A 25,310-nucleotide genomic window follows, 5' to 3' on the forward strand; every position below is an offset into this window, starting at 1 on the left:
ATATGGTTTTCAAAATGAATTTTATCTTTATTAATGATTTTTATAATACTTTGTATTTTATTGTAATTTATGATTATGTTTTTGCCTTGTTTTTGAGAAACTCAGAATACCATAAAATTTAAAGAATGGTCATTAATCCCCAAGGCATTTTTACTGAGTTGGCCAACAACTCTGAGAGTTTTAAAAAACCTCAGTGATACTAGGCTAGCATAAATTTGGAAGATGAAGCCATGCAAAAGTTTAAACAGTTATATTGATGTACATTAATGCACTAATATGGCTACATGTATTCCTAAGGCTCAGAATAGAGCTTGCTTTTGGAGAGGTAGGTCATTGAACAGTATTTGTAGGGTCTAGAATGTGGGGAATTAAAAGAAAAAACTTTTAGAGTGTTTAGAAAATTGTTTATTTACACAATATGTTATTGAAGGGAGTTGGGGAACGGGAAGAGAATTATTTAAGAACTTGTCCCTTCCACTCCTCATAATTTATGAATTTAAAAAGAACCTTGTGTAACTGAAAGGCAGCAGCAGGTGAAAATATAGTACCTTTTGGCCAATTAAAGGATAATTCATATTAGAGTGAATATTCTAAATAGATCGGGTGAATTTCCTTTGAAAAATTTATACCATATGAGGTATAGGAAAAGACATCTTAAAGAATACCCTAATATCAGGATCATTACATTTTACTAATGTTGTCTTCTGTTAAATAAATCTTAAGTTTATTTCTTTAAAATACAAGGCATATTGACATTTCTAATTTCGAATGTTGTATCTTTAGTGTGAGATAAAGCTTTTTTCTTTTGGTATGCATGCAATAAAACTTCTGCAATAAATATGGAATCAAAACTGGAATATTATATTTAATTTGCAAAGATTTGGAATTCAGTTGACCTTAAGTTTTGCTTTTTGCAGTGCTAAGTTTTCTAGACTGGTTGATAACCGATGGAAAATTGCAGTGGTTTAAATTAAAAGTTTATTTCTAGTTTTTGTCACTTGCCCTTCATATATCACTTAGGGCTGTGCTCTGCTTCATAATTCTCCTTACTTTGAGGCTGAGGGTGAAGGAGCAGCCGCTATCTGGAATAGAGGCAGAGGAGGAGAGTCCTGGAGGGTCTCATATCCGTTCTGGCCAGAACTACTCACAAGACTCCACCAACTAAAAGGGAGCCAGGAGGTGCAGTCCTCCCAGGTGCCCAGAAAGAATGTGGATCAAGGTGGGGGTGGTTAGGTTGGAGGGGAGTTTAGGATGGTGGGTGGGAGGAGCAGAATTTTTGATGAACAGCAATAATGACTATATACTATCAATACTTTTTCGGAAATATGTCAGTTTCAACGGAAGATTAATTTTAAACCACTGTGACAAAGTTGAACAGCGCTTTCAAAACTCAGATTTAAAGTCAGCTGTTATCTTATTTTACAGAGAGATGTGCCTCTGGGACGTGAATGATGGCAGATGTATTGAATTTACAAAATTAGCTTGCACACATACTGGCATACAGGTTAGTATCAATTTCTGTAACTGGCCAAGTCAGCACAATGTATTATAGGTGTACAATTGAAAAAATGTTTTTTAAACATTGAGTCTATATTTTTATATGAGAAGTGGGTGGGGATGGGTAATAGGACAGGAAGACTAGAATTAGAGTAGTAAAAGTGTTTTTCGTAAGACAGTGTAGTGGGGGAGGAAAACAAAGAAGAGGAGACTAATGTGGAAAGACGTAAGGTAAGCCGTTGTCACCGCCGCTTCTGCTCTCTGACTATCCCAGTTACCCAGCTGAGAGCCCCTTTACTGGTTGGGTAAGTGTTCTAGATCCTAAATAATGGAATTCTCTCTTGCTAAAGCCTTTGTGATCCCACTCATGATTGACACAATCCACTTTAGGGATGATGCCCTTTTCCTTGCTTGTGCAGTTGGTTCTTGAGTTCGTGTTTTGACTTCACAACTCTGTAAAAGAAAGGACCATTTCATATGCCTGGCTTACGCAGGAATTTGCACAGGAATTTATAGCTTCTCACTTACATTCCTGGTATTCTTCCTTGTTCTTTCATAATTGTCAAATTCTTTGTGCTTCAGATTACTCATCATTTGCTGTGTTGAGTGTTGGGAAATTACAATGTATATAGAAAATGTGATTTATGTTCTCAGTGGGGAAGAAGAGGGAAGAGAAGAGAAGAGAACTCACATTTATAGCAAATATTATATAGGTGTTTCTTGTATGTTTTCTCATTTAGTCCTCCCCACATCCTGACAAATTAGGTAGGAGTATATCCTTTTATGTATAAGGAAGCTGATAGCCGGAGTGATTAAATGACTTGCCCCAGTCTCACAGTGAGTCATTCCTGGCACTAGGATCCCAAATCAGCTTTATCTGACTCTAGGGACTGTGTTCTTTCTGTTATGTCATCCTGCCTCCCTTAAAACAAACAAGTAAAATCATTTGTTGAGAAAGAAAACCTTCTGTGCTAACACAAATTAGAAAAGCAAAGGAAAATTTTCACAGATGGTTAGTGTGATATAAATCTTTAGTGACTACATATTGCCCTGGCAAAGTCCTTTCAAAAATTGCTTCTTCAATGCTGTTACGGCATATACTTTTTATTTAAAGGGCCTGTATTATTTATTTTTTATCATATGAAGAATCATCAAGATTTGTAAAGAGAAAAGGGATAATAAAATCATTTAGATTCATTGACTTTATAGATAATTTAATTGGAAAATTATATATAAGTATCAAACTCATTGGATATAAATATTTTAACTGTTGTATAATTTTATGATTTAAAAACTTGGTTTATATTTTAGGCAAAATTATCTTTATTCAATATATTTTCAGTGCCTACTATTTATCAGATCCTGTATTAGGCCTTCTGTATTTAGATTGGCAGCCATCTCTAAGTAGAAGATGCTTTTTGGCATTTACTAGTGTGTGTGACAGTTGTTTCCTGCGTGATCCTCACCCTCTCAGGTTCAGAAGCAGGTTTTTAAAAAAAAATTTGTTTATTTATTTATTTTTGGCTGCGTTGGGTCTTTGCTGCTGCGCACGGGCTTTCTCTAGTTGCGGCGAGTGGGGGCTACTCTTCCTTGCGGTGTGCGGGCTTCTCATTACGGTGGCTTCTCTTGTTGCAGAACATGGGCTCTAGGCATGTGGGCTTCAGTAGTTGTGTCTCGTGGGCTCAGTAGTTGTGGCTCACGGGCTCTAGAGCGCAAGCTCAGTAGTTGTGGAGCACGGGCTTAGTTGCTCCGTGGCATGTGGGATCTTCCTGGACCAGGGCTTGAACCCGTGTTCCCTGCACTAGCAGGCAGATTCTTAACCACTGCGCCACCAGGGAAGTCCCCAGGTTGTTTTTATATATGTAGAAATGATGAACCTTGATGGCATTGGCACTTACTGAAATCACAAGGAAGTGCCAACTTATTAAATTATCACATGGGGGCATCCCTTTTTAATATTTGGAAAACCTATTTCTCCATTAGAGACACCTTTTTTGCCCATATCGAAGTGTCTTGGAAGCTAAATCAGCGTTCGGAAGATGGTTTGAGAATATAACTTTCAAGCAGAAGTGAGAGGCATTTAGTCAGGCAGATCTAATAAAATATCCCTGCCCTCAGGACAGAGCTCTTCTCTAGTGACTGCAGTGCACATGTCTTTCCTGGCTGGTGCTGAGTGAGCACTGACAGAGTTTGCTTACGTGCACCCATCCCTTTCTCCTTCACACATCCTCCCCTTCTGTGGGTCAAGGCCACCTATGGTCACATTATTATATGCATGCAAGTGCCTGGCAGTCCCTGGGAGTCCAGATCGTGTGTTATGGATCAACCGGAGATCTAGAGGTCCCCCCATGATAGTCTACATTTTATTAGGCCCCTCTCTGGGGTTTAGTGGTGCTACCTCGCACTTAGTTAATGTACTCCGTGCTCAGTGTTTATGTTTAAGAAGTTGTGCTCCTTGTGCAGGGGACTTCATAGTTGAGAAAAGATTGTCTTCCTTCACATGCAGCGATGAGCTCTGAGCAGTGGATGGATGAGTGTGGGAGCAGACTGGACCTGGGTTTCTTACTTATCTCCCCAGCTGTGGAGCGGTTACAGCATTGCCCCTTGTGTGGTGTCTAGCTTGCCCTCACGTGATTTGTATAAAGTCCAATCCCTTGGAAAGTGGTAGTCTGGTTATTAGATGTCTTTACCTTCTAAAAATCCTCTAGGAGAATCATTCCACTAAGAGAGTCACTTTTTTTTTTTTTTTTTTTTTTTTTGAGGCTAAGGGAAGACAGAACCTTTGATAAGTTGTTGGTCTTAGAGTCATTCTTTCTCTGCTCTTTGCTTGATGGAAACTCATCTTACCCTTTTGAGTTATTCTTGGCATGAGTAACACCATTGTATTGGTTCTTCCTCTATTTTTCTTCCACAAAGTATAAATGTGCACTATGAGAATGGTTTATAACGGTTGTTTCACACTCTAATCTACAATAGCACACTTAGATTACTCAGAATTTACTTCTGATTATATTTGAACAGAATCATCCTTCTAAATTTTATTTGGTCATAACTAGTAATTATAAACCTATACTCACTGATTCTCATTCATCTCAAACTCATATTATTTTTGTGACCCACGTGAGCTACCCTTTTGCTTTGATTTGTGAAGCTGATTTTATTCAGGTGTTTTATTAATTCATTCAACAGCCCTGTTTTAGATGCTACAGGAGGACAAAAAAGAATTATCATGAATTCTCCTCCCAAATAGTTCAGAAAGGAAGATAAGATGTTAGGAAGAAAATAATTTTGTTAGATATTTTGAAATATTAATGTAACTTGATGTCTGCACATGTGTAGACATGTGTATACATAGACGCATGTAATATGTACCATATAGTACATGTCTGGAAATATTACTGGAGAAATTGAGCATCATAATAAGCTTGGTGAATCCATGTGAATCAAGTATCTCAAGTAAAGAACATTTAAAAATCTTCTTCCTTTTAGTTCTACCAGTTCTCTGTTGGAAATCAGAGAGAAGGAAGGCTTCTGTGCCATGGCCATTATCCCGAAATCCTCGTGGTGGATGCCACCAGCCTTGAGGTGCTGTACTCCTTAGTATCAAAGATCTCTCCAGATTGGATTAGCTCCATGAGTATTATTCGTTCCCACCGAACACAAGGTCAGTGTGCCCTTTAGGAATTTCTACACTATGACTTAATGGTTAGTTTACTGTAGATTTGTATGATGTGTCGCATATTAATATACTTTGTTATATTTTATTCTTAGGTTTAAGAAATAACTACTCTCATGATTTATGGTCTGTCTCTACCTTCATAAAGGAGTCTTTGATTGAATTAAGATTTAAAGTGTTACATTATCTCCATTCCATGGAATAGATCACTAGTTTCTGGCTGTCTTAGAGTGTGTCAGTGATTTTCTGAAGTGGAAGAAGAATATCTTAACCCCTTGGAGGTATGGTGGGAGGAACTGTAGTTTATCTGTGTATTTCTTGGGCCCGGTTTTGTCACTTGCTGAAGAGGCATAGGAAGTGTTTCCATTTTTTTGTGGAGATGATGAAAAGGGAGGGGATTGTACACAATTAAATTTAATGAAAGTTCCTGGTAAGTGCTTGGTGTGTAGTTGATGCTCAGCAAATACAAGTATGTTTTCTTCATTTCCATTGAAACCTTTCAGTAACAATTGTGAGAACGAAAGTAAAATTGTTCAGGAAAAGAACAGTAATTAATACTGAACATGTATATTCCTATATGTCTCTTTTGGAGCATTTTTTTCCTCCCAAATGCCTCATAGTTGTGTGCTCTTCTGTAAAGGCTGACCTGTAATTAGCACCACTGCCACCGCCACGAGACTTCATTTACCGAGTGCTCACAGTATCGGGCGCATGCTGAGCATTTACATATGGTAACAGTTCTCACAGCACCCAGTGGGATAGGTACAGTTGTCTTAGGATGTGTGGATGCGGAGATGGGTGAAGTTTAGCATGGTGGAGTCTTTACTTAAGATCACAGAGCAAGTTTGTGGCTTACTGGTGCCCAGATGGACCCCAGAGCGGTTACTTTACCACTGTGTTACACCACCTCCATTGGTGAACTGCCTTCAGTTTCATGGGAGCTTTCCTTTATTACCTCTTATGGTTGGAAATCAGCACATAGCTTTTTATTCGACAGCCATTCAGCAGATATTTATTGAGTGCCTACCGTCTTTTAGGTACGAAGGATTGAACTACTGAAGGGACTCAAATTCTAGTAAGGGAGGATGATATATAAACAAATGGCAGTTCAGGGTGTGAAATGTGATGAGACAGAGAAATAGCACAGAGGCTAGAATTAGTGAAGGCAGTGAAGGGACTTTGAGGGCAAGTAGGAAGGCTGCCCAGATTAGATGAAGTCTCTAAAAATAGTTTGTACATAGGTACGAAAAGCGTTATCTAGGTGTGTGTGGGAAATATCCACATGTGAAATAGACATGTACACACTGGTCTGAATAGGATAGAATGTAACTTTAATGGAAAATTTTGTGCTGTGCATGCATTTCTAAGTGTTGTCAGTTTATAAAGTTGCTAACATACACAATTTTTAATCTGCTTTACCCTATACTAGTGTGTAGATATTTGAGAATTTTAGATATATTGGTATGTTGCACTGTTACAGTAATTGACAGACTTGTGAGTAGTTGTTCTAGCTTCTTCGCACAGAGATGGTGGAATTGTAATCAGTGCATTTCAGTGCTTTACCTTGCCTCTGGAGCCAGGCAGCACAAATAAAGTTTATACTGAAATGTAGCAAACACTGTTTTTTAAATAACGGTAATAACTAATGTTTATTGATGTGTTGAGGGCTATACCTGTGGTGTGTCTTAATTCTCATAACAGACCATTAAGGTAGGTACTGTCGTTACTTTATTCATTTACATTTGCTTACAGATAAGCAAATTGAATTTAGGATAGGTTAGTTAAGTTATGCACAGTTCACTGGTTAATTAGTGAAGAAAATGCGATTTTAATGCATACTCCCTCACTCTGGAGCCTGCATTAGACTGCTATCTAACGCCCCCTCTTCTCAGAGTTCCCGGATATTACTGTGGTGCTGTGACTGCTCCCTCACCCGAAGCTGATGAATTCAGGTTTTATTATGTCTTTCTCCTGATCATGGCCTGTGGAGGGTGTGGTGTGCAATAAAATGGCGGGCAGGGGAGGTGGGAAAAGGGGAAATGTGTACCCTGAAGAAAGAAAGTGACTGTGCTCCCCCATGACGAATAACTAAAAGTGAACTTTGAAGAATAAAAGTTGTGTGTTTGATTTTTACTTTTTTAAATTCTTAAAAACTTTTTTTTTAAAAAAGTTATTTCATAGCATAGTAATCAAGAATATTTGAAATTATTAAAACTTGTAAGTTAGAAATAAATCAAGCAGCTAAAAAAAACCTTTTCCTTGAACTCCAAATTTTAGATCATCTTCATTAACCTGTTTTGAAATCTGTTTTCTGTTATTTCATAAAATACAGAATTAGGTTTTCATGCTAATTGTAAAACATGCTATTATTTAATTTCATTAAAGCAAACCACATAAGGGAATCCCCATAAGGTTAACAGCTGATCTTTCAGCAGAAACTCTGCAAGCCAGAAGTGAGTGGCAGGACACATTTAAAGTGATGAAAGAGAAGAAACTACAGCCAGGATTACTCTACCCAGCAAGGATCTCATTCAGATTTGACGGAGAAATTAAAACCTTTACAGACAAGCAAAAACTAAGAGAATTCAGCACCACCAAACCAGCTTTACAACAAATGCTAAAGGAACTTCTCTAGGCAGGAAACACAAGAGAAGGAAAAGACCTACAATAATAAACCCAAAACAATTAAGAAAATGGTAATAGGAACATACATATCGATAATTACCTTAAATGTAAATGGATTAAGTGCTGCAACCAAAAGACACTGATTAGCTGAATGGATACAAAAACAAGACCTGTATATATGCTGTCTACAAGAGACCCACTTCAGACCTAGGGACACATACAGACTGAAAGTGAGGGGATGGAAAAAGATATTCCATGCAAATGGAAATCAAAAGAGAGCTGGAGTAGCAATTCCCATATCAGACAAAATAGACTTTAAAACAAAGACTGTTACAAGAGACAAAGGGCACTGCATAATGATCAAGGGGTCCATCCAAGAAGAAGATATAACAATTGTAAATATTTATGCACCCAACATAGGAGCACCTCAATACATAAGGCAGATACTAACAGCCATAAATGGGGAAATCGACAGTAACACAATCATAGTAGGGGACTTTAACACCCCACTTTCACCAATGGACAGATCATCCAAAATGAAAATAAATAAGGAAACATAAGCTTTAAATGATACATTAAACAAGATGGATTTAATTGACATTTATAGGACATTCCATCCAAAAACAACAGAATACATATTCTTCTCAAGTGCTCATGGAACATTCTCCAGGATAGATCATATCTTGGGTCACAAATCAAGCCTTGGTAAATTTAAGAAAATTGAGATCGTATCAAGTATCTTTTCTGACTGCAACGCTATGAGACTAGATATCAATTACAGGAAAAAATCTGTAAGAAATACAAACACATGGAAGCTAAACAATACACTACTTAATAACCAAGAGATCACTGAAGAAATCAAAGACGAAATAAAAAGATACCTACAAACAAATGACAATGAAAACACGATGACCCAAAACCTATGGGCTGCAGCAAAAGCAGTTCTAAGAGGGAAGTTTATAGCAATACAATCCTACCTTAAGAAACAAGAAACATCTCAAATAAACAATCTAACCTTACACTGAAAGCAATTAGAGAAAGAAGAACAAAATACCCCGAAGTTAGCAGAAGGAAAGAAATCATAAAGATCAGATCAGAAATAAATGAAAAAGAAATGAAGGAAACGATAGCAAAGATCAATAAAACTAAAAGCTGGTTCTTTGAGAAGGTAAACAAAATTGATAAACCATTAGCCAGACTCATCAAGAAAAAAAGGGAGAAGACTCAAATCAATAGAATTAGAAATGAAAAAGGAGAGGTAACAACTGACACTGCAGAAATACAAAGGATCATGAGAGATTACTATACACAGCTATATGCAAATAAAATGGACAACCTGGAAGAAATGGACAAATTCTTAGAAATGCACAACCTTCCAAGACTGAACCAGGAAGAAATAGAAAATATGAACAGACCAATCACAAGCACTGAAATTGAAACTGTGATTAAAAATCTTCCAACAAACAAAAGCCCAGGACCAGATGGCTGCACAGGCGAATTCTATCAAACATTTAGAGAAGAGCAAACACCTATCCTTCTCAAACTCTTCCAAAATATAGCAGAGGGAGGAATACTCCCAAACTCATTCTACGAGGCCACCATCACTCTGATACCAAAACCAGACAAAGATGTCACAAGGAAAGAAAACTACAGGCCAATATCACTGATGAACATAGATGCAAAAATCCTCAACAAAATACTAGCAAACAGAATCCAACAGCACATTAAAAGGATCATACACTATGATCAAGTGGGGTTTATCCCAGGAATGCAAGGCTTCTTCAATATACGCAAATCAATCATTGTGATAAACCATATTAACAAATTGAAGGAGAAAAACCATATGATCATCTCAATAGATGCAGAGAAAGCTTTCGACCAAATTCAACACCCATTTATGATAAAAACCCTCCAGAAAGTAGGCATAGAGGGAACTTTCCTCAACATAATAAAGGCCATATATGACAAACCCACAGCCAACATCGTCCTCAATGGTGAAAAACTGAAACCATTTCCACTAAGATCAGGAACAAGACAAGGTTGCCCACTCTCACCACTATTATTCAACATAGTTTTGGAAGTTTTAGCCACAGCAATCAGAGAAGAAATAGAAAGAAAAGGAATCCAAATTGGAAAAGAAGAAGTAAAGCTGTCACTGTTTGCAGATGACATGATACTATACATAGAGAATCCTAAAGATGCTACCAGAAAACTACTAGAGCTAATCAATGAATTTGGTAAAGTAGCAGGATACAAAATTAATGCACAGAAATCTCTTGCATTCCTATACTCTAATGATGAAAAATCTGAAAGTGAAATTAAGGAAACACTCCCATTTACCATTGCAACAAAAAGAATAAAATATCTAGGAATAAACCTACCTAAGGAGACAAAAGACCTGTATGCAGAAAATTATGAGACACTGATGAAAGAAATTAAAGATGATACAAATAGCTGGAGAGATATACCATGTTCTTCGATTGGAAGAATCAACATTGTGAAAATGACTCTACTACCCAAAGCACTCTACAGATTCAATGCAGTCCCTATCAAACTACCAAGGGCATTTTTCACAGAACTAGAACAAAAAATTTCACAATTTGTATGGAAACACAAAAGACCCCGAATAGCCAAAGCAATCTTGAGAACGAAAAATGGATCTGGGGGAATCAGGTTCCCTGACTTCAGAGTATATTACAAAGCTACAGTAATCAAGACAGTTTGGTACTGGCACAAAAACAGAAATATAGATCAATGGAACAGGATAGAAAGCCCAGAGATAAACCCACGCACATATGGTCACCTTATCTTTGATAAAGGAGGCAAGCATATAAAGTGGAGAAAAGACAGCCTCTTCAATAAGTGGTGCTGGGAAAATTGGACAGATACATGTAAAAGTATGAAATTAGAACACTCCCTGACACCATGCACAAAAATAAACTCAAAATGGATTAAAGACCTAAGTGTAAGACCAGACACTATCAAACTCTTAGAGGAAAACATAGGCAGAACACTCTATGACATACATCACAGCAAGATTCTTTTTGACCCAGCTCCCAGAGAAATGGAAATAAGAACACAAATAAACAAATGGGACCTAATGAAACTTAAAAGCTTTTGCACAGCAAAGGAAACCATAAACAAGACCGAAAGACAACCCTCAGAATGGGAGAAAATATTTGCAAATGAAGCAACTGACAAAGGATTAATCTCCAAGATTTACAAGCAGCTCATGCAGCTCAATAACAGAAAAACGAACAACCCAATCCAAAAATGGGCAGAAGACCTAAATAGACATTTCTCCAAAGAAGATATACAGATGGCCAACAGACACATGAAAGAATGCTCAACATCATTAATCATTAGAGAAATGCAAATCAAAACTACAATGAGATATCATCTCACACCGGTCAGAATGGCCATCATCAAAAAATCTAGAAACAATAAATGCTGGAGAGGGTGTGGAGGAAAGGGAACTCTCCTGCACTGTTGGTGGGAATGTAAATTGATACAGCCACTATGGAGAACAGTATGGAGGTTCCTTAAAAAACTACAAATAGAACTACCATACGATCCAGCAATCCCACTACTGGGCATATACCCTGAGAAAACCACAGTTCAAAAAGAGTCATGTACCAAAATGTTCATTGCAGCTCTATTTACAATAGCCAGGACATGGAAGCAACCTAAATGTCCATCGACAGATGAATGGATAAAGAAGATGTGGCACATATATACAATGGAATATTACTCAGCCATAAAAAGAAATGAAATGGAGGTATTTGTAATGAGGTGGATGGAGTTAGAGTCTGTCATACAAAGTGAAGTAAGTCAGAAAGAGAAAAACAAATACAGTATGCTAACACATATATACGGAATCTAAGGGAAAAAAAAGCCATGAAGAACCTAGTGGCAAGACGGGAATAAAGACACAGACCTACTAGAGAATGGACTTGAGGATATGGGGAGGGGGTGGGGTGAGATGTGACAGGGTGAGAGAGTGTCATGGACATATATACACTGCCAAATGTAAAATAGATAGCTAGTGGGAAGCAGCCGCATAGCACAGGGAGATCAGCTTGGTGCTTTGTGACCACCTAGAGGGGTGGGGTGGGGAGGGTGGGAGGGAGGGAGATGCAAGAGGGAGGAGATATGGGAACGTATTGTATATGTATGGCTGATTAACTTTGTTGTAGAGCAGAAGCTAACACACCATTGTAAGGCAATTATACTTCAATAAAGATGTTTAAAAAAAAAAAGAAAAATGGAGCTGGAGGAATCAGGCTCCCTGACTTCAGACTATACTACAAAGCTACAGTAATCAAGACAGTATGGTACTGGCACAGAAACAGAAATATAGATCAATGGAACAAGATAGAAAGCCCAGAGATAAACCCACGCACATATGGTCACCTTATCTTTGATAAAGGAGGCAAGCATATACAGTGGAGAAAAGACAGCCTCTTCAATAAGTGGTGCTGGGAAAACTGGACAGCTACATGTAAAAGAATGAAATTAGAACACTCCCTAACACCATACACAAAAATAAACTTAAAATGGATTAAAGACCTAAATGTAAGGCCAGACACCATGAAACTCTTAGAGGAAAACATAGGCAGAACACTCTGTTACATAAATCACAGCAAGATCCTTTTTGACCCACCTCCTAGAGAAATGGAAATAAAAACACAAATAAACAAATGGGACCTAAGAAACTTAAAAGCTTTTGCACAGCAAAGGAAACCATAAACAAGACGAAAAGACAACCCTCGGAACAGGAGAAAATATTTGCAAATGAAGCAATGGGCAAAGCATTAATCTCCAAAACATACAAGCAACTCATGCAGCTCAATATCAAAAAAACAAACAACCCAATCCAAAAATGAGCAGAAGACCTAAATAGGCATTTCTCCAAAGAAGATACACAGATTGCCAAAAAACACATGAAAGAATGCTCAACATCATTAATCATTAGAGAAATGCAAATGAAAACTACAATGACGGGCTTCCCTGTTGGCGCAGTGGTTGAGAATCTGCCTGCCAATGCATTGGACATGGGTTTGAGCCCTGGGCTGGGAAGATCCCACATGCCGTGGAGCAACTAGGCCCGTGAGCCACAATTACTGAGCCTGCGGGTCTGGAGCCTGTGCTCCGCAACAAGAGAGGCCGCGATAGTGAGAGGCCCGCGCACCGCGATGAAGAGTGGCCCCCACTTGCCGCAACTAGAGAAGGCCCTCACACAGAAACGAAGACCCAACACGCCATAAATAAATAAATAAATAAACAAAATTTAAAAAAAAAAACTACAATGAGATATCATCTCGCACCGGTCAGAATGGCCATCATCAAAAAATGTACAAACAATAAATGCTGGAGAGGTTGGAGAAAAGGGAACCCTCTTGCACTGTTGGTGGGAATGTAAATTGATACAGCCACTATGGAGAACAGTATGGAGGTTCCTTATAAAACTAAAAATAGAACTACCATACAACCTAGCAATCCCACTACTGGGCATATACCCTGAGAAAACCATAATTCAAAAAGAGTCATGTACCAAAATGTTCATTGCAGCTCTATTTACAATAGCCAGGACATGGAAGCAACCTAAGTGTCCATCAACAGATGAATGGATAAAGAAGATGTGGCACATATATACAATGGAATATTACTCAACCATAAAAAGGAACAAAACTGAGTTATTTGTAGTGAGGTGGATGGACCTAGAATCTGTCATGCAGAGTGAAGTAAGTCAGAAAGAGAAAAACAAATACCATATGCTAACACATATATATGGAATCTAAAAAAAAAAAAAGAAAAAAAAATGGTCATGAAGAACCTAGGGGCAAGATGGGAATAAAGATGCAGACCTAGTAGAGAATGGACTTGAGGATATGGGGAGGGGGAAGGGTAAGCTGGGACAAAGTGAGAGAGTGGCATGGACATATATACACTACCAAATGTAAAATAGATAGCTAGTGGGAAGCAGCCGCATAGCACAGGGAGATCAGCTTGGTGCTTTGTGACCACCTAGAGGGGTGGGACAGGGAGGGTGGGAGGGAGGGTGATGCAAAAAAAAGCAAACCATGGTCCATGTCACTGTTGTAACCATATTATTGTTTAGAAAGAAAGCATGTTGTGCTTGTAACTGGCTTCTTCTTCCTTCTCGGTGTAGAGGACACCGTGGTGGCGCTCTCAGTGACGGGCATCTTGAAGGTGTGGATTGTTACCTCGGAAATAAGTGGCCTGCAGGTGAGACAAATGAGGCTGGAAGTGAGTTCTCTGTTTCTATTCTTATGGAGTCTTACGTTTTAGTCATGATAGGCCCCTTCTCTTTTTTACTTAAAGAGGAAGGAAAAAGCGATTCTTTTCAATAGTCTTATTGACATAATATAGAAGAGTCCCCTAGTATGCTCTCTCTGTACGTGAATTATTTTTTTCCCCTTTTGAAGATAGATATCTGCCTTATCAAGGATGCAAAGCCTAGAAACATACTGTACAGGATCTGAAGTAGAGAAACACAGAAGAGGATTTTCCTTAACTGCTTCTGTTTAAATTTGCAGTTGAAAGGTAGTTTGCTTGAGGGGAAAAAAAAAAGCAAACCACCACAAAGAGGATACAAAGCAAATTTTAGTCCTCTGAGTTCTTTGGACTTGAATTCCTTGTTACTTTTTATCAATAAGAAAGGCAGATCAATTTTCTGGCAATATAGATACTAATCTCTTCAGTTAGGGAATGTTTAGACATTGAATCTGGGAGAAAGTGCAGGAATTGATGAGTTTTTTTTTTAACCTACAAGCACATGTAACTATAAAAATTAGGATTGACTCAAATTTTTATCGTCTGTCATTTCCAGTGATGACACTCTGACTCTCATTAGTATTTTAATCTTAAGTAGTTTTGTAGCAAAGATGTTGTACCCAGATGATTTTATAGTATATCTTTGCTGCTTTTTACTACCTTGGTTCTCACGTGAGGAGCTAAATTGATGAACATATCAAGAGATGCCTTTATTTCATTTTGTTTTCTTTTTCATTGTGTGATAATTTTAACTGACGACCCAGCCAATCCTAAAGTTTTACAGATCTTTCTCTTTTCAGGATACTGAGCCAATATTTGAAGAGGAATCCAAACCAATTTATTGTCAGAATTGCCAAAGCATCTCTTTTTGTGCATTCACACAGAGGTCGCTTCTGGTTGTGTGCTCCAAGTATTGGAGGGTAAGATAACTACATAAGTAAGAAATTGTATTTTTGCCCTTCATGATATTGGTTTATCAGAGTTCCAAAGATAATTGTAAGGCAGAGCTTGGTGTTAGAATATTTGAAACATTTGGTCTGATGTTGATATCATGTTTTGAGGTATGGAATTTGGCTGTATATAGTTGTCTTTTTTGTTTTGGTTCATAGAATGATTCAGTTAATGGTTGTTAGTTCTATTGATCTGAATTTCTGCCTTTTGCTACCATATTTTTCATTGTCTTGTCAGTACAGCGTGGGCAATGGTGGTGAGTTTTCTGCAAGTTGGCTGTATCTTTGTAGGTTGTTATTATCCCAATTGCCATTCTTTTCTGACATTTTGGAGTTGGCAAGGTCTTCTTCTGTCACTAAAGAGCTAATGATGGAAGGTATATATTACTTCCACATTACCAGACTTTAATATTTCCATAATAGAAAAAGAGCCATCAAGTTTTGATCACTTGCTCTGTGACTAGCATATTTTTCAAAGCTTTCCATGTATTATTTGGAAGTAACTCTCCGAGGGGTGGTATATTAGTTATCTAATCCTGTGTAACAAATTACTTCAAAAGTTAGTCACTTAAAACAACAAATATGAATCATCTGTTTTTGGTCAGGAATTTGGGTTTCTGTGGGTCAGGAATCTGGGCATGGCTTGGCTGGGTACCTCTGGCCCAGAGTCTCTCACAGACTGTGATGAAGGTTTCGACTGGGATGACTACCTCATCCCAAGGCTCACCTAGGAGAGGGTCTGCTTCCAAACTTACTCACCAGGTGGTTGACAGGCCTTAGGTCCTACTGACTGTTGGCTGGAGACCTTAGTTCTTTGCCATGTGGGCCTCTCCATTAGGACAGCTCACAACACAGGAGCTGTCCTTCCTCAGAATAAGTGTGCAAGAGGGACTTCCCTGGTGGTCCAGTGGTTAAGACTTCATGCTCCTAATTCAGGGGCACAGGTTCAATCCGTGGTTGGGGAACTAAGATGCCACACATGCTGCACAACGTGGCAAAACAAAAAAAAAAAGTGAGCAAGAGAAGGTATAGCCAAGACCCAAGACCCACCTAATCTTAGAGCTGAGATCCCATTACCTCTGCCACATTCAGTTCTCTAATAACAGTCACAAAATGCCGCCTATACTCAAGGGAGAGGATTACGTGAGGTTCCTAATACTACCTGGAGTCAGTGATCGATGGGGCCATTTTAGAGGCCACCTGCCACAGCAGGAATTGTGCCTTTGCCCATTTCGCAGATGAGGCAACTGAGGCGTAGGGGGGATAAATAACTTGGCTAAGATTATACGAGTGGTGATGGTTGTACAAGTGACTAAGGTTACACAACTCAGGCAGCCGGACTGCAGCAGCTGCTCTCATTACTACTGTGCTATCCTGTCTCAAAGTGGACAGCCTTACCATAAGACTGTTGTTTGGGAATAAGATTAGTGAAGAAAAGCTAGCAGCTGCTTCGTTGTAGTAGGCCATATGGGATCCTTCCTTTGTCTTAAAACTTAAAACACATCCAAATAGAAGTAAAACAAAGTGCAAAAGGATGCAGTGAAAAATATACACCCTTTTCCCCTGGGGTACTTCCCTTCCCCTCCCCAGAGGCAGTAGCTAATACCAGTTTCTTGTGTGCCCATTGTAAGCATTTTAAAATCATGTGAGATCAGCCTTCTCTTAAGTGCACACACAAGAGTGAAAAGACTAGATCGATGGTACAGGATAGAATGCCCAGAGATAAACCCACGCACATATGGGTACCTAATTTATGACAAAGGAGGCAAGAACATACAATGGAGAAAAGACAGTCGCTTCAATAAGTGGTGCTGGGAAAACTGGACAACTACATGTAAAAGAATGAAATTAGAACACTACCTAACACCATACGCAAAAATAAACTCCAAATGGATTAAAGACTTAAATTAAATGTAAGACCAGATACTATAAAACTTTTAGAGGGAAACATAGAAAAAACACTCTTTGACATAAACAACAGCAAGATCTTTTTTGACCCACATCCTAGAGTAACAGAAATAAAAACAAAAATAAACAAATGGGACTTAATTAAACTTAAAAGCTTTTGCACAGCAAAGGAAACCATAAACAAGACAAAAAGACAACCCTACAAATGGGAGAAATATTTGCAAATGAAACAACAGACAAAGGATTAATCTCTAAAATATACAAACAGCTCATGAAGCTCAATATCAAAAAAACAAATGATCCAGTTAAAAAATAGGCGGAAGACCTAAATAGACATTTCACCAAGGAAGACATACAAATGACCAAGAGGCACATGAAAAGATGCTCAACATCACTAATTATTAGAGAAATGCAAATCAGAACTATAATGAGGTATCGCCTCACACTGGTCAGGATGGCCATTATCAAAAAAGCTAGAAACAATAAATGCTGGAAAGGGTGTGATGAAAAGGGAACCCGCCTACACTGTTGGTGGGAATGTAAATTGGTACAACCACTGTGGAAAATAGTATGGAGGTTCCTTAAGAAAACTAAAAATAGAACTACCATATGACCCAGCAACCCCACTGCTGGGCATATACCCTGAGAAAACCATAATTCAAAAAGAGACATGCACCACAATGTTCATTGCAGCACTATTTACAATAGCCAGGACATGGAGCCAACCTAAATATCCATTGACAGATGAATGGATAAAGAAGATGTGGCACACATATACAATGGAATATTGCTCAGCCATAAGTAGAAACGAAATTGAGTTATTTGTAGTGAGGTGGATGGACCTAGAGTCTGTCATACAGAGTGAAGTAAGTCAGAAAGAGAAAAACAAATACCATATGCTAACGCATATATATGGAATCTAAAAAAAAAAAAGTGGTACTGATGAACCTAGTTGCAGGGCAGGAATAAAGAGATAGACATAAAGAATAGACTTGATGACATGGGGTGGGAGGGCAAAGCTGGGGCGAAGTGAGAGTAGCATCGATGTATATACACTACGGACTGTAAAATAGTTGGCTGGTGGGAAGCAGCAGCATAGCACAGGGAGGGAGGCTTAAGAGAGAGGGGATATGGGGACATGTGTATGCATATGGCTGGTTTGCTTTGTTGTGCAACAGAAACTAACACGGTATTGTGAAGCAATTATACTCCAGTAAAGATGTATTAAAAAAAAAAAAAGACAACCCACAGACTGAGAGAAGATAGCTATGGTGTACAATATGATGAGGGACTCGTCTATTATTGATAAAAAACAACTTCTACAGGTCAAGAAGAAAAACACCGACAACCCAATAGGAAAACGAACAAAAACATTTCACAAGAGAGGAAAGCCAGGTGGCCAGTAAATGTGTAGAAAGGTGTTCAGTTTCATTAATCATCAGGGAAACGCATACGAAAACAACATGTAGATGGTACTGCAACCCACCAGCATGACTTTCTCAGTCAGTTACTGCCAAAAAGAAGTTTTTATATGGTTAAATTGTCTTATTTTGTTTTATGGTTTTTAAAACGATTGCGAATCTCTTATCCCTCGTAGGTATTTGATGCTGGAGACTACTCCCTGTTGTGCTCGGGTCCAAGTGAAAATGGACAGACATGGACTGGAGGTGACTTTGTCTCGGCAGATAAAGTCATCATTTGGACTGAAAATGGGCAAAGTTATATTTACAAACTACCTGCCAGGTATTCAATAAATAATAAGTGAGGACTTTAATTGAAAGCAAAAGATTCCAAATTTGGGGTATAACCTGAAAGTATGAAAATGTAGAAAGTATAAATATTTAATTTAGGTAAAAAACTTGAGAACTTAAGTTAGATTTGTAATTGAGGTTTAACTTCTAAGCACAGAAATTAGGTGGAGTTTTTATTTGAAGTAGGGTATGTTAGTAACATTAATTATTAAATTTCATGCCTATATTAAATTAACTATAATTAAAACATCCATATTTTGTCCATTGTCAAAAAAGGTCATCATATGGTATGATAAAATATTTAATGTCAGTATTTTTACTGAATTTTGTATTTTTCTCATTTTCAGTTGCCTTCCAGCTAGTGATTCATTCCGCAGTGATGTGGGGAAAGCGGTTGAAAATTTAGTTCCTCCGGTACAACATAGCCTCTTGGATCGAACAGATAAAGAGGTAAAATTCTTCAGGTATCATTTATAATTGGTAGTTATGTTGAAAAATTTTTACAACCATATTTATTGGTGTCTTTGGTAGCTAAGCATTTGAAAGATTCAATACAATTCAAAGCTGTGTGTTAGATGCTGTAAAACATTTTGACCTCATCAGTTATTATAAGCACAATTTTCAGATTTGCTTATAATATGCCTATAATGTAGCATTCACTTTTCTCCAGGAATAAAAATGGTCTTATACTGATTACAAAGTGGCAATGACTTTTTGATAAAATTCGTATATTTTTTAAAAAATTAATTAATTAATTAATTTATTTATTTATTTTTGGCTGTGTTGGGTCTTCGTTTCTGTGCGAGGGCTTTCTCCAGTTGCGGCGAGCGGGGGCCACTCTTCATCGCGGTGCGCGGGCCTCTCACTATCGCGGCCTCTCCCGTTGCGGAGCACAGGCTCCAGACGCGCAGGCTCAGTAGCTGTGGCTCACGGGCTTAGTTGCTCCGTGGCATGTGGCATCTTCCCAGACCAGGGCTCGAACCCGTGTCCCCTGCATTGGCAGGCAGACTCTCAACCACTGTGCCACCAGGGAAGCCCTAAAATTCATATTGATGGTAGAAATTGATTTTATATTCATGCAGTTATAAACATAGTGAGAGATGTAATTTTAGAAGGACAAAGATAATTATGTAATAATGCTGACTGATTATTATTTGAACAAGGTATTGCAGTATCTCCCCAAAATCATGTAGTGATTTAAATTATTAGGCATTAGAAATAAAGAAAAAAGACATTTTTCCCTATAAAAACCCAATTTATTATGACTTCTAAAAACCTACTTAATATCAATTTAAAGTTGAAATGCACTTAGTACTGGGTTTTCAACTCTCTATTCTTTGAGCATTAAGAAAGAAGCTTTGGTTTTGGAAATAAAGTTTCCTTTACTTAAGTTCTAGGTTTCCACAGCTTTTTCATTCTGAACATTTTGTTCCATCTTTATGTGGAGGGATTGTGAGGGGAAGGGAATTAATTTTTACATGAATAATTTGAATATATAGAATTTATACATCCATGTACAATTAAGATCCTCTATGACCTGTCCTTTAGTTTCTTAACTTAAACTCCTGCTTACTGCTCTCCAAACTAGATAGTCACTTCTATTTAAATTAAGGGGTAATGACTTATATAAAAAACATACATGATGGGATTTCCCTGGTGGTCCAGTGGTTTGGGCTCAGCACTTTCACTGCTGGGGCCTGGGTTCAATCCCTGGTCAGGGACCTAAGATCCTGCAAGCTGCTAGCATGGCCAAAAGAAAAAACACCATGAAACAAAACAAATACATACCATGTTTCTTTATGTATCAGCTCCCCAATACATTTTAAATTAAAATATATGTACTGTGTGGTGTTAGATACACATTGAAATATGAAATACTGGTTATTACAGCTGTTGTAGCAACTTTTCCTAGTTAAGCATGTTGTTTATCAATTAAAACTTTTAGTAATTTTCAGGCTTTAAGTTAAATCAAGTAATTAACTATGCTTAATGCATATAATTTCTATAGGATAATGCATTTTAGGAAACAACTGATACCGAATATGGATTATTTGTTAACTATATGTTTAAACACTGAAGTCTAGTTTTTACTGCTTTTTAGGATGAGCTTCTATGCTTTAATACTCCAGTTTTAGTATATTAATAATCTAAACTTTAAGTTTAGGAGTCCACCACTATTCAGTATTTTCAAATAAGTGGTCTCACTGAAGGCACAGGATCTTAAGCAGAAAAATAATTTGTTTTAAAAATGAAAGTGTACACAACACCCTAATGAATGGTTTTTGTTCCTAGTAGTTTATAGCTAACATATCAGGCTAGGTTCAAGGGGATTATGTAAATGTGATCAAGTGTCATGCCATTAGTTGAAAAATATTCTCATAAAAAAAAAAAAGAGTCCTCTAGTTGTACAAGCTTGGTAGTTTAGTTTTGCATCTACTCTTGGAGACTAATCAGGGATGGGCAGAAAGCTCAGATTAGCCTGTTCTCCCCTTTTGACCTTTTAAGTGGAGAATTTTCTTTTTGGTAAAGAGGGGTATATCCTTGTATTATTTGCTTAATAGCAGACAAATAATTGCATTGTGGTTTTTATAAAGTGGAGAAAAAGAATACAAATATTAATTCTAGAGAAAGACTATATTTAGTTTTCATTTGTGTTCTATGTACTGGATTTGGGTATTAGTTGATATGTGTTTCAATGCTACAAAATTAATTAAAATATTATTGAATACTCATTCTATAAATGCACTTTTTTTTTTTTTTAACTCTGGTACCGAGGCAGAGTACTTAACATCCTAATCTGAAAAAATGTTAATGTGTGAAATATTTTGTTTAAAAAGATAGCTAAGGGTATTTGAACACATTTTTTTTTTTTTACAGTTGCTAATTTGTCCTCCTGTTACTCGGTTCTTCTATGGATGTAAGGAATACTTCCACAAACTATTGATTCAGGGTGATTCTTCTGGAAGATTGAATATTTGGAACATATCAGACACACCTGATAAACAGGAAGGTACAGGAGGTACTAGTAAATCACTTGCAGTAATTTCTCAATTTTTTAAATTTAACAACCTAAATACCAGCTACTGTATAGCAAATTCATAATGTACATATGTCATTTTCTTCTTAGAATTATAGTTGATGACAGTTATTCTTTGGTATATTACTGAATCGTCTGTAAGCACATTTATTTTTATATGTTTAATGTTTTTTCTAAAATGCTTAAATGTTTTTCTTTTATACCAAACAAAACCTCCACAGAGCTGGAAATGAGAACTTCTATTAGTTTGCAAGAGGCATTTGATAAACTGAATCCTTGTCCTGCCGGAATTATAGATCAGCTGAGTGTCATTCCCAATAGTAATGAACCTCTTAAGGTGACTGCAAGTGTGTACATACCAGCCCACGGACGACTCGTTTGTGGCCGTGAAGATGGAAGCATCGTTATTGTACCTGCCACGCAGACAGCCATAGTGCAGCTGCTGCAAGGGGAGCACATGCTCCGCAGAGGTATCCTGAGGATCTACTAGTGTCTAAAGTGTTTTGAGAACTCTGTAACCATGAACTTGACAATGTCTACACTCTTTGTTTTTAACAAATACAATGAATCCGTGTAGTTGTTAGTGTGCAGTGTAGTTGGTAGAATTTAATGTGCAGTTAATAAAATACACTCCAGTTGACCCTTGAACAACTCAGGGGGTTAGGGGCGCTGACCCTCTGCACAGTTGAAAATCTGCATATTACTTTACAGTTCGCCCTCTGTATCCTTGGATTCAATCAGCTGCCCCTGTGTAGTACTATAGTAAATATTTATTGAAAAAAATCTTCATATAAGTGGACCTGTGCAGTTCAAACCTCTGTGGTTCAAGGATCAACTGTACTTAGTGTCTATTATTGGAATAAACACCATGTAATGACTGTAAATAAAGAGGTATCTAATTTTATCTCTTTGATATGTGCTAATAATTCCATTTATTATTGGGTACCTATATAGTGTACTAGTAATTATCATATTATCAGTAATACTGGTAATCTTTTAGAACAATGCTGTCCAGTAGAACTACATATGTAACAATATAGGTGACTTTCTAATAGGTACATTAAGAAAAGTAAAAATGAAGCAGGAGAAATTAATTTTAATAATATATTTTCTTTAACCTAGTACAGCAAAACTATTTTCATTTCAACTTGTAATCAATATAAAAATTACTAATGAGATATTTTACAGTTTTTGGGTGCTAAGTCTTTGAAATCTCATGTATATTTTACATTCATAGCACATATGAATCCACTCTAGCCACACTGCAAGAGTTCAGTAGTCTCATGTGGTATGTAGCTACCTTATTTCTAGAACTACAGAGCAGTTCTAGAAAACTAGAAGCCTTTTCAATGATAAGATGTATAGCTAAATCCAAAACTTCATTCACAGGTTGGCCACCTCACAGGACACTCCGTGGTCATCGGAACAAAGTCACATGTTTGTTGTATCCGCATCAGGTCTCAGCTCGTTATGATCAAAGATATCTGATATCTGGAGGCGTGGATTTTTCGGTCATAATTTGGGACATTTTTTCTGGAGAAATGAAACACATCTTCTGTGTCCATGGTGGCGAGATTACTCAGCTTCTGGTTCCGCCTGAAAACTGCAGTGTAAGTTGATCATGAAAGATTATTTCACTGTGGTAGAGTCAAGTTGTGTTGCTATTAGGCTTAATATAAATGAAATCCAGAGTAACTTAAAATGTGACAGGAGAATTAAAAAATCCTTTTAATTTAAAAACTAAACAGTGGTAATGTGATGTTTAGGCAAAGTTACAATTATTACCATTGGGCACCTAGAAGTAGAAGATGCATATAGTTTTTTTTTCCTGTTATTGGCTCCTAAATAGCATGGCTTGTCCCCGAAATGTAGTAGTAATTTAGAATATGTTTACTGAAGTTTCAACTTTTTGTTCTAAAGTAGTTTAAGTATCCCCAAAGTCATTCTCTAATCTCATTATTTTCAGCTTCATCTGAGCAGAAAGATAGTAAACGTATACTTTGGTAGTTTGAAGCAAAATACTTCTCATTACTTATAAATAGAGTTTGTTTATTTTGATTTTTATTTGTGGCTGCGCCGTGCAGCTTGTGGGATCTTAGTTCCCTGACCAAGGGTCAAACCTGGGCCCCGGCAGTGAAAGCACTGAGTCCTAACCACTGGACTGCCAGGAAATTCCCTAGAGTTCGTTTAAATAAACAATTATTGTGACAAGAGAAAGTATAACAGGCACTGAAAATGATTTTGGAAAATTTTGTACATACCTTTGTGAAAGAAGATTGCTTTCTTAGTGATGTGCGTGTAGGTTAGGCCATGATGTCAAATATAAACAGCCTAATAATTTTAGAAATAGGAGATTTTAGGAGAACTTAGGATGGATGAATAACAGACCCATAATTTCTTTTACTGTTTGTTAATCATGAACTTGTTCATGTGATTAGCCACTTCTGTTGGCATCATCACTATGCCCACACACTCACACGTGTGTGTGCACACACGTACACAAACACACAGACACACCGTCTTCTTGCACACATGTTTCATGCTTATCATAATCCCTTCAGCATCACCAGTTATGGTCTTACTGAAATGAAAAGCATTTGACTTCTCTATCTGATCCAGTGTTCACAAGGAGTCTCATTTCAAAGCTCAGAAAATCTTCCTTGGCCTTCCTACTTACTTAATCTTCCTGGTAATGTATGTTATCTGCCATGTTCTGCCAGTGCTAGATTTCATTTGACTTGATACTGGTGATGTTGTAGGAGGTTCTAGTACCAGTGTCTCTCTCTCTCTTTCTTTCCCCTGCCAGATTTGAAAATTCAGATACTTAATTATCCTCTTCCTTCTTTTTAAAAATTTTTTGCCTTTTTCTTTCTTCCCAGTTGGTTGTTCATTTCTTTTAATCTTCATCACTGAGAAAAATTATTGTGTATTTATTTAAATAACCAATTGTATGTCTATTTTAGTGAAATAGATATCATTGTCATTATACTAAGTTATAGCACTGTTAAAACCCCTGCCCTGGGCTTCCCTGGTGGCGCAGTGGTTGAGAATCCGCCTGCCAATGCAGGGGACACGGGTTCGAGCCCTGGTCTGGGAAGATCCCACATGCCGCAGAGCAGCTGGGCCCGTGAGCCACAACTACTGAGCCTGCGCGTCTGGAGCCTGTGCTCCGCAACGAGAGAGGCCGCGACAGCGAGAGGCCCGCGCACCGCGATGAAGAGTGGCCCCCGCTCGCCGCAACTACAGAAAGCCCTCGCACAGAAACGAAGACCCAACACAGCCAAAAATAAATAAATAAATTTATAAAAAAAAAAAAAAAAAACCCCTGCCCTAAACTTTATTTAACAGTACTTAACGCCCCATACTAAAATATGAGTTTTTTGATCTCTGACTGCAAATTTGGGGAAATATCTAATTTTTTTATGCTGAAATTGATAATTTAGAGTATTTTTATTTCAGTTTAGTGCAACCATTTCTGATTTGGCTGGTTTTTGTTTTCATAAGAATAAAACACTGAAAATACTAGAGTGTGTATGTGTGTGTGTGTGTGTATTTTTTTAATTACAGGT

The 25,310-nt window shown here is 37.6% G+C and overlaps 1 protein-coding gene across 4 annotated transcripts in view; it reads left to right on the plus strand.

Moving 5' to 3' along the window:
* The window catches only part of WDR7 (WD repeat domain 7), a 357,939-nt gene that overhangs the window by 25,665 nt on the left and 306,964 nt on the right, over positions 1 to 25,310 (plus strand). For 3 of the 4 annotated variants that reach the window (XM_059894160.1, XM_059894163.1, XM_059894161.1), the window contains 9 exons: positions 1,426 to 1,504; positions 4,987 to 5,161; positions 13,971 to 14,047; positions 14,896 to 15,015; positions 18,551 to 18,696; positions 19,052 to 19,154; positions 21,582 to 21,723; positions 21,963 to 22,211; positions 23,131 to 23,351. In XM_059894160.1, coding sequence (XP_059750143.1) covers positions 1,426 to 1,504; positions 4,987 to 5,161; positions 13,971 to 14,047; positions 14,896 to 15,015; positions 18,551 to 18,696; positions 19,052 to 19,154; positions 21,582 to 21,723; positions 21,963 to 22,211; positions 23,131 to 23,351 — 1,312 coding nt within the window. The remainder of the gene's footprint in view (positions 1 to 1,425; positions 1,505 to 4,986; positions 5,162 to 13,970; positions 14,048 to 14,895; positions 15,016 to 18,550; positions 18,697 to 19,051; positions 19,155 to 21,581; positions 21,724 to 21,962; positions 22,212 to 23,130; positions 23,352 to 25,310) is intronic. The other variant, XM_059894162.1, reaches the window with a different exon arrangement.

The sequence above is a fragment of the Balaenoptera ricei genome, chromosome 14 (assembly GCF_028023285.1).
Source record: "Balaenoptera ricei isolate mBalRic1 chromosome 14, mBalRic1.hap2, whole genome shotgun sequence".
NCBI classification, from domain to species: Eukaryota; Metazoa; Chordata; class Mammalia; order Artiodactyla; family Balaenopteridae; genus Balaenoptera; species Balaenoptera ricei.